This window comes from Drosophila willistoni, chromosome 3R, assembly GCF_018902025.1.
Source record: "Drosophila willistoni isolate 14030-0811.24 chromosome 3R, UCI_dwil_1.1, whole genome shotgun sequence".
Lineage (NCBI taxonomy): Eukaryota > Metazoa > Arthropoda > Insecta > Diptera > Drosophilidae > Drosophila > Drosophila willistoni.
The window spans coordinates 28,908,742-28,921,222 of NC_061086.1; the positions used below are offsets into that span (position 1 = coordinate 28,908,742).

General features: G+C 39.1%; 3 protein-coding genes across 3 annotated transcripts; 1 reads left to right on the forward strand and 2 right to left on the reverse strand.

Moving 5' to 3' along the window:
* Positions 1 to 7: 7 nt before the first annotated feature.
* LOC6647704 (chymotrypsin-2) lies at positions 8 to 1,018 on the reverse strand. The gene is made up of 3 exons (XM_047009194.1): positions 942 to 1,018; positions 281 to 882; positions 8 to 226 (listed from the first exon to the last, which is right to left on the reverse strand). Exons 1-3 carry the CDS (start codon positions 1,006 to 1,008, stop codon positions 71 to 73), a joined length of 825 nt encoding a protein of 274 aa, XP_046865150.1. The 5' UTR covers positions 1,009 to 1,018; the 3' UTR covers positions 8 to 70.
* Positions 1,019 to 3,749: 2,731 nt separating this feature from the next.
* LOC6647703 (chymotrypsin-1) lies at positions 3,750 to 4,621 on the forward strand. The gene is made up of 2 exons (XM_002069469.4): positions 3,750 to 4,367; positions 4,433 to 4,621. Exons 1-2 carry the CDS (start codon positions 3,750 to 3,752, stop codon positions 4,595 to 4,597), a joined length of 783 nt encoding a protein of 260 aa, XP_002069505.1. The 3' UTR covers positions 4,598 to 4,621.
* Positions 4,622 to 6,240: 1,619 nt separating this feature from the next.
* On the reverse strand, positions 6,241 to 7,321 carry LOC6647702 (phosphoglycerate mutase 2). The gene has a single exon (XM_002069468.3). It carries the CDS (start codon positions 7,251 to 7,253, stop codon positions 6,390 to 6,392), a length of 864 nt encoding a protein of 287 aa, XP_002069504.3. The 5' UTR covers positions 7,254 to 7,321; the 3' UTR covers positions 6,241 to 6,389.
* Positions 7,322 to 12,481: the final 5,160 nt, after the last annotated feature.

Sequence of the window (12,481 nt, forward strand, 5' to 3'; positions counted from 1 at the left end):
TGTTGAAAATTATATGATAATGTTTTGAAATCGAATCATTTGATTTGTAATAACCACATTTAAGCTTTGTCTAAGCCATTCTCTCTTTGATCCAGCTATCAAACATTGATACCCGAGTATAGACATCGGGACTGTTGGATGCACAAAATGCAGTGCCATAGGAAACGACGCCAACTTGTTTCAATGTCTCTCCATTATGCATCACAAGAGGACCACCCGAATCACCCTATAAAGGAAAGAGTTACAAATAGAATGGAGTAGAGTTATTTTCCAAACTTACATTACATGCTCCCTTGCCAAAACGTTCCAAGGCGCAAATTTCGGTAGCGGTCAATTGGGTCATAGTTTCCTTGCATTTGTCATTACTCAACGTTTTGTAATTTAGTTTCTGCAATATTGTGGGATACTTGGCAAAGGGACCAGTGCCAAAATGGAAAACAGAACCCCAGCCAGTGAGTAGAACCTCTTGATCGGATGGCACCAATTCGCTGCCGCTCACATCAATAGTGTCTATGCGTTTGCCATCCATCTCGAAGGGCGGATCGATTTTCAGTATGGCAATATCACTCGTAACCAGTTCTTGATAGTTGGCATTCATTTCATAGGATTGAACTTGCGAACGTATGCCAGTGGAGTCGTTGAGATCCCTTATGCCTGCCACTACAGTGATTCGACTAGCATTTTGCCCATTCACACAATGGGCGGCGGTCAGGACACGATTGGGTGCGATTAGAGAACCACCGCAAAAGTGTCTCTGTTGGCCGTTGCGTGTAAGGAATTGCATGGAGATTTGATAGGGCACATACTCATCTTCGGGCACATCATAACCGCCTACAACTCGCTCCTGAGAACTGGTATCTGCTTCCTCGAAATAGGCGTCAACTGGTAAAAGAAAAGGGATCGGGATTCAAATGGCTGCGGCAGGATTCTTTTTCACTTACGATCATGAACATGGCCATTTGCTAAAGCTAATGAAGCAGCCAAAAGTAATATGATGACTCGATACATTGTGTTTAAATATTTGCCATCGACTGCTGGAAATGCATTACCACTTGCCTTTTATACCCCCCAAAATGCAATTAATTTGGATGAATTAGAATTTTATCGTTTGGTAGTAGAGTGTGCCACTGGGTGGTTGCAGCTGTGGGTGGTCTATGGAATGGAGTACAAGGTTGTCAATTTGATAATGAAAGAATTGTGCTGCCCACAGCAGTTAACCAAGGTCTGTTTTTGTTTTTCTGAGAATGACACGCCCACGTCTTGGCAGGGCATTGAAGTTGTTCCCGATTGCCAACGACTACCTTTAGCTTGATCTTGTTAGAGTTTTAATCAGCGTATAATTTAAATATTCCGATTAAACAAGAGGCAACTTGGCGTTGGCAGCCGACATTTCTTTTAATTCGCCAGCAAAGGAGACAGACAGCCAGCCAGCCAGGCAGCAGAACGAAAGAGGATGCCAACCTGCCTGCCGCTGGCAATCAACACCTTCGATACGCGACTCGAGCCGAAATGGTTATATCTCTGTGTGGCTCACATGTTCGATGCAAATCAGATGTCTGGGCGGGCTGCTCTGCTCTGTGTGTGCTCTGTGTCAGTTCCGGCCTGATTGCATCCACCTAATGAATCATTTTGCTGTGGACCACTGAACTGACTGTCTGTCTTTCCCTCTCTCTCTCTTTCTCTCTCCATCTCTCTTTCTTGCTCTCTGTCTGTTTGTCTGCCTGTGTGTGGCTTTCTGGCTTGGATGTGGCGCAAATTAATTATGCACACCTTTCGGAGGATTCGCGGATTCTGAAGGTCTTGATCTTTTGACTACTGTGTTAATTGTTGCTGCGAATGTGGATTTCACTATGGATAAATTTTTCTTGCCGATTTGAACCTAAAATGGCTTTATTACTATAAGCCCTGTGTGTTTGTATTGGCGCCTCTCTTGGCTTTTTGTTAATTGGACCACCCTGTCACGACGAGACATGGCCACGGCTTATACCCCTTTTCCCCTCCAACTCATGCTTGTATAGATTTTATTTTTAGTTCTTGTATTGCCAATTTGCATATGACTTTTGCCTTTAGTCGGCCTGTTGATAGGTTAATCCCCTGACTATAACTTATTAGAATATTGGAATAAACTCAATACAGGATTATGGCTAAAATTGTCCTAGCTGAGGAGGATATTTCTTCTTTATCTACCCCAAAAAAAATGTAATGAAAGATGAGAAAATTTCTGAAGTTAAAAGTCGAAAACCAAACCACAACATGGCAAGAAAAAGAGGGTAAGGTAATCGAGTAATCGAGTTTTTGGTCCATTGGAACACACTTCATAGGAGTCTCATGACATTAACTAGGACACACAGTAGTTCGCATTTGGCGCGATCGCCAGCTGTTTCATTTAACCGCATTGATTGCGTGTGTGAATATCATAAGCTTAATTTCAAGTTATGGCCATAAGATCCAATCATATTCATGCCACTTGACAGAAGCGCCTACCTGTTGTCATCAATTAGGTAACAAGCTCACGCGACCGATAAATAAATTTCTGTATCTGTATCTGCATCTTTAGACTGGGCCAAGATCTTTTTACCCTGTTTCATGGCTTATCTGATTTGCAAATAAAAAAATCTGTCCCTGCCAACTGCTGCGTGTTTGTGTGTGTGTGTGTGTGTGTTTGTTACCAAGCCAATGGAGTATCATAATTTATATGCCCCACACTGGATACGATGGAGAGCCAGAGTGAGAGAGAGACAACGGGTAGGGGGAGGTAGTTGCTCCGGTAAGCACCTAGCAAATGCTAAGCAAATTAAGTACTAAAATAAACGACCAATTTAACTGATTAAGCAAAACATGCAATTAATTTTATTTGTTTGTATGAGTTGGAAAATTAATTGCCTCGAGCTTAAGAATATATAAGAAATCCTTTGCTAAAGGAATATTTCCATAATCAACTTGAGATTGTGTTAATGGAAATATTTTCTAGTTCACGATTTTCAATGCAAACAATCGGTAAAGCAACAAAAGAGAGTCAAGTCAATAAATCATTTTGCTGGACATCAAAAGCGGCAGTCATAAAAATTGCACCGTGAATGTGGCATGTTTTCCTGTTTTTCCCTTGTTTTCATTTTGTTGGCCACACGCACAATTCCCAAGAACTTGACTTGCCCGCCAAGAGGAGCAATCAAGCAAAATGTCATAATAATGATGGCGTTTCGGCAGCGGGGCCAATGGACCTGACCATTGGCTATTGCCTGTTACCTGAAACTCGACCTCAAGCAGGATGCTTATCTTGTTAACACCGATCTGTTGCCGCCCGGCGTCAAGTCCAATAAAAAATAATAAAAAAAAGAAGTGAACAAGACACAAGGGCAAGCAAATGGCAGAGACAGACAAATGAACCTTTTGATGAAATGATTAAAATGCATTTTATTAACCAGAATTTTAAATTAACAAAATCTGCAAAAGCAAAGACGACAAAGTCCAAGTCGATGACACAAGTTTTAAGAGAAAAAACATATTCCTGTGAAGTCTAGAATGAAAGTAAAGGACTTCATAACTTTTGTCTGTAATACTTACGTCTTAACAATTCTTTTCTTTGCTTAACTTTTTGCCATAAGCAACCTTGAACCATTTTTGTTTATAAATAAAATAATAATTAAACTCGTAGTCCGTAATCCGTAGATAAATACTGATAAATGTTACAACAAGTGCTATAAAAGCTTGTGGTAAGATTTAACAGATTCATTATCTAGAGAGTCAGCATGTCAGTAATTTGTATTTTCCTGCTCTTTGTCAGCCTCGTTGTGGGTGAACAATTGGACGAACCATCACGTATAAATGGCGGTCAATCGGTGAATGAAACGGTTCCCTATCAGGTTTCCATGCAAATCTTTCGTCGTGGGCGTTGGCAACATTTCTGCGGCGGCTCCATAGTCAGTTCCCAGCATGTCCTTACGGCTGCCCATTGTGTGGAGAAAATGAGGGTGGAGGACATCAGTGTTGTAACTGGCACGCTGAATTGGAAAACGGGTGGACTACGCCACAAGGTGGTGGGCAAGCATGTTCATCCGCAGTACTCGATGAGTCCGCGCATCATCAATGACATTGCCTTGGTAAAGGTTACCCCAGCATTTCGTCTGCATCGCGGAGATATTGGCACCATACATTTGGGTAACAGCGATCGCATAGGCGAGAAGGTACCAGTTCGTCTAACTGGTTGGGGCTCAACAACATCGACTAGTGCTTCGGCTGTCCTGCCAGATCGTTTGCAGGTCCTCAACTATCGCACCATCTCGAATGAGGATTGCAAGCAAAAAGGATTTCGTGTTACGGGTAATGAGATTTGTGCCTTGGCCGTGCACGGTAAAGGAGCTTGTATGGTGAGTGGATTAGTTCAGACAACTCTGAAAAAAAAACAATTTAATTCTCTTTTCTTGGGGAACAGGGCGATTCTGGTGGCCCATTGATAAAACCAGGTCTTCAACCTCAATTGGTGGGCATTGTATCCTATGGAAGTGCCACCTGTGCCCAAGGTCATCCAGATGTTTATACGCGTGTCTCCAGTTTTTTGCCCTACATCAGCAAAGTTATCAATCAGGACTTGCCCTAATAAATATCCCACTGACATCGTATAAAAGTGGAGAAATAAATTCCTCTTACATTAAATTTTTGTTCTTTTTTTTTCGTTTTACTTGGTTGTTGGTTTTCGTTTTGGCGACTAATTAAAAATCTTGTTGCCACAGACGACTCTTCTGCCTGGCTAGGCCTTTTGGGGCTTGGCCTGACTCCAACATTCGGCAAGGGGGGGAGGAGTGGGCAAGGGCATGGTACTGGGCATGGGCAACCATGATAAATGCAAAAAGCAATTTATCGCACATTTAACTCAATTCAGTTTCTTTATGGGCGAGGAGGACTCCTCGAAGTGCGGTCTGGTCTGGTCTGGTCCAGAGCCAAGACAAAGTTTCTTTTACTGACACGCACACGCCAATGAACTGCGACTGCGACTACAACTCTCAACTCTCAAGTTGGACTCCACGACACGGTCCATGGAGCCATCCATGCCATGTTGTGGTGCGCCTTGCTGTAATTCGATATTAGATTTTATGTGCGACAAATACGAAGTGCAAACATTTTTATGTTTTAACAATTTCTATGCTGCATTTTCTATTTGCCGAGTCTGAGGCATCTTGGCGCTCTGTGCCGAGCTTTGTAATTAAGTTCAAATAATATGGAGCTCATGGCTTTTTCGGTGTCTTGGCTTGGTATTCTCTTTCCAAACACTATACTACAAAAGTGCGAGTCACAAAAAGCAGGAAGCAATCATCAAGATGAAATGAAAAGATGAAAACAAAAGATACATTTTGGAAGCTTGGATAGTGATTAGCTGTGATCCGTTTTGATCTTTTTGGTTGACTGGATTGTCTTGAGCTCGTTTAGTTTTGTTATCTTGACACTGGCTCGTAATTCTCCCCATGGAAAACTTTGTATCACAGTGTAATCTGTTACTTGCTCGTTTCACGCTCTCAATTTACCAGTTCGAAAGTTCGATATGGTATCCGATGATATTTCTCTGCCTTAACATGAAAAATCTGGCATTTCCCTGTCAAACCAGCTAACAGCGGGTCAAACAAGTGAAAACAAAGTGAAATCATCCCCTTACCCATTTGCCCCTTCACCTCTTTCAGTTTGTATCTTCTCCAGAGAGAGAGAGAGAGAGAAAGAGACATACATATATGTATGTACTATGTTAGAGCCCCGTCATATATGTACATAAATTCATTTAGATCAATCAATTCAATTTGTTTGTCAATAAAAACCTAAATGACTATTTCATTTAAACAAATTAAGAATTCGACCCATTTGAGAAATTCCAGACTTTTATGCAGACTCCTCAACAATTAAAATTGACGCTTCTCCCAAGTTGATTCCCTGATTTTTATTTTTGTTGCTCTTAAAACGAAAATGCAATGAAAATATGGATATGACTCTGACTGACTTCAGAGTCCACAGAGTCCAAAGAGTCCAGAGACCCATTGTCCATCGAGACCAACAAACATTTCCATCTTTGTTGACTTTTCATTGTCAATTAAAATCAAATAAATTTATTTGCCTGCTTGACTTTCGATGGCCAAGTTCGTTCACTGATTCAAAAATAAAGATCATGGTCAAGCCAAACAAAAGGAAAAAGGGAATCTAAAGAGAGGCTTATAAACCCCCTTTCCAAGAAGTTTTCTCCTCGATTGTAATATGGAATAAACTTATAATTATATATATTTCAATTAAAACCCATTTAAACAGGGCGCCACTGCTATAATGATTATTTTGTGTATGATGATTATTTTGACCTTCTTCTTTTTTGGTGGTCAACACAAAATCATTTAGAGAAAAAGTTTAATAAACAATTATTTGGCCTTGCCCTGGTTGGCAACCGATTCCATGGCCTTTTTAACCATTTCGGGATCGCCGAGAAATTGTATTTTTCCCACAGGTTTGATGCATTCATCCAGGTTATAGACAAATGGCAGGCCAGTGGGTATATTAAGGCCCATAATGGCTTCATCGGATATTTCATCGAGATGCTTGACCACGCCCCTAAGACTATTTCCATGGGCAACTATAATAATCTTCTTGCCCTCACGTATTTGGGGCACAATCACTTCGTTCCAATAGGGCAAAGTTCTTTCGATAGTCAGTTTAAGGGACTCTGTTTTGGGAAAGTCCTCGGGATCGGGGCCATTTTCACAATAACGCGGATCGTTACGTATTTCGTTGTAATACTTGTGATCCTCCTCCATGGGCGGTGGAGGCGTATCGAAGCTTCGGCGCCAAATTTGAACTTTTTCCTCACCAAATTTCTTGGCTGTTTCAGTCTTATTAAGCCCAGTTAGCCCGCCATAATGTCGTTCATTTAGACGCCACGTTTTTCTAATCGGTATATCCTTATGCCCGCTGGACAAGAGAATCGCCATGAGCGTATCGTTGGCCCTCTTCAATACGGATGTGTGGGCAATATCAAACTTTAACTTGGCCTTTCTAATAGCTGTGCCGGCAGAGCAGGCCTCAACCAATCCATTCTCACTCAGGGCTGCATCGTACCAGCCACAGAAGAGATTCTTCTTATTCCATTCCGATTCACCATGACGAATCATTACAATCTTATATTTAGCTTTCTCTTCATCTCCAGAGTTTGCAGAATCTTTGGAATAGAATCTAAAAGCAGTCTTGCCAATTAGACGATAGAAGGGATTTCTCAAAGGCAAAGCCATTTTAAAAAATTTTGAAAATATATATGTAAATGCAAAAGATTTTAGAAACTAATATCACAGGTTGCCAAGAGTGTTTCAGTACATAGCCAAAGAGTTTTCTAACTTGTTATTATAATCAATCATTTTCGAAAACCAATTAAGCCGCGAATCATGTCAACTGGCTTACCAGTCTAAGAGCCCGATTATGAGGCTTAAAAAGCAGCAACAACAAAAAGCTGCGAATAAAATTCAAACAAGAAGCTAAGTAGACAACATTGTAAAAGTAGCTGCCGCCGACTCGGCCTCGGTTACTCTTTCCCTCAGGCAATTAAAGTCACAAAAAATGTCAGCGGCGATAAATTGTTTTTAAGTGCGTTTTTTCATCGAAAGTTGTCAAAAAGTGTTAGAAGAAGAAAATTTTCACCGCAGGCCGCGCCAAGCAATAGCTTTTCGGATGTTTATCAACACCCAACGACCACCACCGCCGATGCGTGAGGCCCCCGTGTCGAGGTGTGGCGACAACCACATGAACACATTGCGGGGACACGCAAAGTCGCCACAAAGTTAAAGGCAGAGCAAGAGCCAGACTTAGAGTCAGAGCCACAGCCCGATCCAGAGACACACCGACAGAGACAGAGACAGAGGCAGAGACAGCGACTGCAAGCGAGGAGCATCCATGTGGCCTGATAGCCAGGCGATAAGCAACATTACCGTACAATTTTCAATTAACACGAAAGAAAATTGTGAATACCACGAAAATCGAAAAGACGAGAGACAACGATGGAACATTGAAAATTCCATGGGATCATGGCGCTTGCAGGCAAAACTCTGTTTACTTGCCTCTACAAATTGTCTAATCTCTTGCAAGGAGTAAGGAGGAGGGAGGAGGGAGGAGAAGGAAACCCTGATCTATGGTAGCCGTTAGTGTCGCCGGCAGTGAAAAGTTGTCGACCTAAGCACAAAATAAATATCGACAAATGTCTTGAACAAAAAACCACTAGCCAACCCAAACAACCGACCAACTGACCATGTCAGACAATTTATCATCTCGACTTGGCTTCCAAGTTCGGCCGTAAAAGCTTCTTTATGGCCGCTTCTGCATTTCGTTTTGTTTTTTTCTTATTTTTTGGCTAAGAACCATCTTCAATGGAGCAGCTGAAAGTTTGAAGTTTAGTTTTGACCATTTTTGAAGCACAAATCTTTTATTTTACGATTAGTAGAGGGGCCAAGAATTTTTAACAGGCTTTTAACTTCTTATGAACGAAATGATTTGTATCCTAAAATCGTCTCATTAGATAGGGAATTCAATTTCACAAAATATTTTCATACGTGCCGAAAAGTCAGCTTCTGCATCTGTTTATTAGAAGCTCAAAAAATAAATATTTATGTACATATTTTAACCTAAAATTTGAATGTTTTTAAACTGAAACCAATCCATACTATCATACTATCTTTTTTTTTTTAACAAAAATCAATCAATAATTTATAGTATGACCTAAAGTAAACATTTATATGAGTGTCAGATTAGTTTTGGGCATTTCATCTTTTATTTTATATCATCTAATAAAAGAGATTTAGGACAATAGTTTATACTTTAGTTTAACTAGCTTCGTCGGAGTAGTTTGTAAGTGTTATTACAATTTTAGTCAGATATTGGCAATCCAGACAAGTAGACCTTTCCGACTTTATAAACTATGAATATAAATTCTTGATCAGCATGAGAAACCGTGTCCATATAGCCATATTCATCCGTCCTTTTCTGCATATCAATAAGGGCGTGAACTTTATTACAAAACTAGCAGAAAGATTTTAGTATTTATGATTTTTATTGCCCATACTTAAGATTTTTATTGCCTAATTGAGGTCAAGATTAACATTTCGTTGAACTGAACCACTATACCATATAGCTGCCTTAAAAACCTGGGTCCTGAGATGACTGCATTACTGAAATATATAAGTATATAACTCTTCAAAAAAAGAAAAAAGAAAATTTCTCATTAAATAAAAAAATCTTATAAACTTCAAAAATTTAATGAAATTTTTTAAAGAAATTATTGATTTTAAAATATATATTTGGTATTCGGAAACGATGTTATTATTTATGGACAATCTTTATATTTGCTTTTATAGACGAATGTGGTTCCAATGATCAGCAAGAGATGCATATAACTTCTTCAGTTTATTGGATTAAAAACTGAAAGACTAGAAAGTTAGGCTTGAACAATTTTATTCATACTTAACCAATAGGTAAGCTAAATTTCTTAGATCAAGAACACATTAGTTCTTTCATAATTTTAGCTTTCATTCTGCATCTGAATCTAATATATAATGAATTAACATATAAAAATATTTAACATTTGCGAACAATTGACTAAAGCATCTCGATAAAATAACTGGTGAGCACTTTCTTAATTCATTTATTAACTCGTTTATTATAATTACCAGTTATTTATTTTCCCAACTAATAAATTCAAAATTCGTTGCGCCAAAAAAAAAAGGAAAAAGCCAATCAAGTTTTCAATTTTCTTTTAGACAAAAATGGCGCCTGCCATTTATTGAATTAGATGCGGCGCTTCAGTAATTTGGTTTCTTTTTCGTGTCTGTTTTTAGTTTTTTTGCTTAACGTGTGCGTGAGGAGGTCAGAAGTTTTTCCCCCAAATGACACATACACACACACACATACATACACACACACTCGAAACAGAGGAAATTGGCAGCTACTGGCCCAGCTTCACATGCAATTGAGAGATGCATCTACACCATCAGACAGACACGTCCATTGGCCATGAACTTTGCTCGCCTAACCTCCCTGGATATGCTGGATGAGTGTGTGGCCAATGATGCTTTTTTCTTTTTATTTTGTATTTCAAATTTTGGCTTAAAGCCTGAAAACCAATTTGAGCACCTGGGCCCCTCTACATATGGCCGCTCTAATTTCATTTCATGCAAAATTGCAAATGAAGCAACTAAAAAAAGGACACCTGCAAGCTATTATATAATGATGTTGAAATTATACAAAATCTAATTGAATTGATTTATATATAACTGTAGCCAGAAATATAGAAATCAACTACTTTGTTGTTGTAGTTGTAGTTGTTGTTGCCTCCAAAGTGCAATGTTCAAGTTCAAGACTTCAGTTGCAAGTTCAATTTAAGAGGAAGGCAATTTAAGTTGCTCCCAGTGTGTTGTGGCTGCTACATGTGGGGATTTTGTGTGTGTGTGTTGTGTGTGTGAGTGTGGGTGTGTGAAATAGGGCTAAGCTAAGGTTTCAATCCATTGATGTTCTTCCTCCTTCAACTTTTTTTTTAGAGTTCCCTTTACTGGGATGCGTGAGGGTTCAAGTTTCTTTCCACTCCTAATATTGGACATGCACATAATGGCGATTTCATTTTGATAATAATGGTCGAAAAGGCAAATAATAATTATAATGATCATAAGATTACAATCATCAGCGGCATCATCATCATCATCTATGCCATGCCATGGGCATAGGCAGAAGCTTTGCTCATTTACCGTTCGTTTTGCTTCTATAGACTTTCCACGAAAATGAACATCTTCAATAAAATTTCAGGTCAATTGTCTTCTTCTGGCGGCGGCGTCTGCGGTTTCCAAACCCCTCTTCATACCCATTCCCAGCTTGAAACCGTTGCTGAACTTGGTGAACATTGCAATTTCTATTCTATGGCGTTGGATTCTCACTGCGTAGGCGCTTTCACAGATTAATTGAAGTCCATAAGCAATTGTAAACTTATCGCCTCACAGATCCCCCAAAGCAAATGTCTGCGTTTGTGTCTGCGGTTTATCCGTCTTTCTTCTTCGGTTTATCGATTTGCTGGCAAAAATATTTTTTTCTTCTAATATTGGCTCTTTTTTTTTGTTTAATAAATTGTTTTTTTGTTGTTGCTGGTGTTGGCATTTTGTGTTAATTTGTTGCTATATTTGATTGTGGCACACTTTACGCAATTATTTGATTGCGTTTCTATTAAGTACCGATACAAGTCAAAAGTTCAACAATCAGTAGCCTCCTCATTGGGTCATCATTCGATTCGAGGTTAAATTAGCCAGATGATTCCAATACCCATGATGATGAAAGAGTGCCAATCATGAAGACCTCAAGGCAAGATGGTCATTGTTAACTAGTCACTTGTTCTTTAGACTTCTTAAGATCAACTTTATATCAAAAACTGAGTATACATTTCGATTAAATATAGATTCCAATGGACTAAAACTACATACCTCTTTAGGTGTTATGGAATCTTTCCTTCTAGATAGATGGAATTTTTTCTTTCAATCTTGCATCATTTTCATTTACCAAATGTAGTTACAGAAAATCATTAGCAATTTGATAAATGGATTTTTTGCACAAATTTGACAAATTTGCTAATCAAACAAAATGTGTCGTTAAGATGAATTTTCTTTTGACCAAAGAGAGAATGTATGCCGATTCCGAGTTGAGTTCAGTTTTGTGTTATCCTTCGACATTTGAAAGGTGTTTTTAATTACTCCAAGTAGTTGACAAAAGGAAACAATTAAGAATGAGCCAGAGACTGAGTCAACTCGGGGCAACATTTAACCAAATGGAAAAAAGCAAATATTGAGATAAAGAGGGAGAGAGAGAGATAGCGTCAAATGAAACCCACATAGAACATCATTAGTGCCCTCTGATGAAATGAAAGAGGATTGTGATAAAGAGTGGGGGATGCGGATGCGGATGGGTTCACTTCTGCCCGAGTTTAGCTACCATTTAAGAAAATTGAAAGGCTCAAGAAATGTAAACAGCAGACAACGACGATGACGACGTCGAAGAAGACGAGGCAGATTTTCTAAAACTAAAATAATTTGCTAATATTTGCACAAGAGGCAAGAAAGTTGAATCCGAGTTTGAGTTGAGGATGAATCCGCGTGTCACATCATTAATTATCTCAAGGCATTGGAAGTCTTGGCAGCAGGCGGTAAGTGAGGATAAGTTGCAGTTGCAAGAGCTTCAATGTTTTTTTTTTGTGTTCTTTGTTGTTTTCTTACTGGTTTCAAATTTTTTTCTTTCTTGGTGAAAAGATTGTTAATTAATCGAAATGGCCAAATGGAATTTTTCACATATTTTACATGTGGAGCCTGTCTGCATAAATTCTAAAAATGCTGATTACTATTTTTTTTATTACCATAACGGGAAGATGTGTCACACACCCTGAAGAATGCAATAGATGAAGAAGAAGTAGAAGAAATTTTTCAACTTTTCCAACTTGAAGTGA

Excerpts from the sequence above, each read along its gene's own strand:
- LOC6647702 (XM_002069468.3), bottom strand. The coding sequence starts at position 7,253 with ATGGCTTTGCCTTTGAGAAATCCCTTCTATCGTCTAATTGGCAAGACT.
- LOC6647704 (XM_047009194.1), bottom strand. The coding sequence starts at position 1,008 with ATGTATCGAGTCATCATATTACTTTTGGCTGCTTCATTAGCTTTAGCA. Across the intron at positions 883-941 it reads AAATGGCCATGTTCATGATC|TTGACGCCTATTTCGAGGAA; the intron begins GTAAGTGAAAAA and ends TTCTTTTACCAG. Across the intron at positions 227-280 it reads TTGGCAAGGGAGCATGTAAT|GGTGATTCGGGTGGTCCTCT; the intron begins GTAAGTTTGGAA and ends TTTCCTTTATAG.
- LOC6647703 (XM_002069469.4), top strand. The coding sequence starts at position 3,750 with ATGTCAGTAATTTGTATTTTCCTGCTCTTTGTCAGCCTCGTTGTGGGT. Across the intron at positions 4,368-4,432 it reads ACGGTAAAGGAGCTTGTATG|GGCGATTCTGGTGGCCCATT; the intron begins GTGAGTGGATTA and ends CTTGGGGAACAG.